The following is a 336-nucleotide window of genomic DNA, read 5'->3' on the forward strand; positions in this document are numbered from 1 at the left end:
CGGCTCGACCGCCTCTTGCTGCAGGACATCAGCAACCCCGATGTCCTGCGTTTCGACTGGACCTTCACCTGGTTTAGAGCTGTGAGCACTCTCTCCATCATCAATGTCAACTTCAACTACGTCCCCTGCGATGCCTGGGGTGAGATGGTCAACGTGGAGGTCTTGGACATCTCTGGCAACCGCCTGGAAGACAGTTACATCTACAACCAGCGTTGTCACTACCAGGGTGTCATGCCCAAGCTGGAGACCTTCATCTTGGCCACCAACCAGCTCCTCAGCCTGGCCGTGTTGGCTGCCTTGACCCGAACCTGGCCACGACTCACCCGCCTCGACGCC

The 336-nt window shown here is 58.3% G+C and overlaps 1 protein-coding gene across 1 annotated transcript in view; it reads left to right on the plus strand.

Annotated features, from left to right (window-relative positions):
• Positions 1-336, plus strand: part of LOC104522785 (toll-like receptor 2) — a gene marked incomplete at its 5' end in the record, with an annotated part of 2,142 nt that overhangs the window by 620 nt on the left and 1,186 nt on the right. The window contains 1 exon segment of the mRNA XM_029084312.1: positions 1-333. This exon segment is cut by the window's left edge and continues 53 nt beyond it. Coding sequence (XP_028940145.1) covers positions 1-333 — 333 coding nt within the window.

Source organism: Antrostomus carolinensis, unplaced genomic scaffold, assembly GCF_000700745.2.
Source record: "Antrostomus carolinensis isolate BGI_N321 unplaced genomic scaffold, ASM70074v2 scaffold37783, whole genome shotgun sequence".
In the NCBI taxonomy this organism is placed as follows: Eukaryota; Metazoa; Chordata; class Aves; order Caprimulgiformes; family Caprimulgidae; genus Antrostomus; species Antrostomus carolinensis.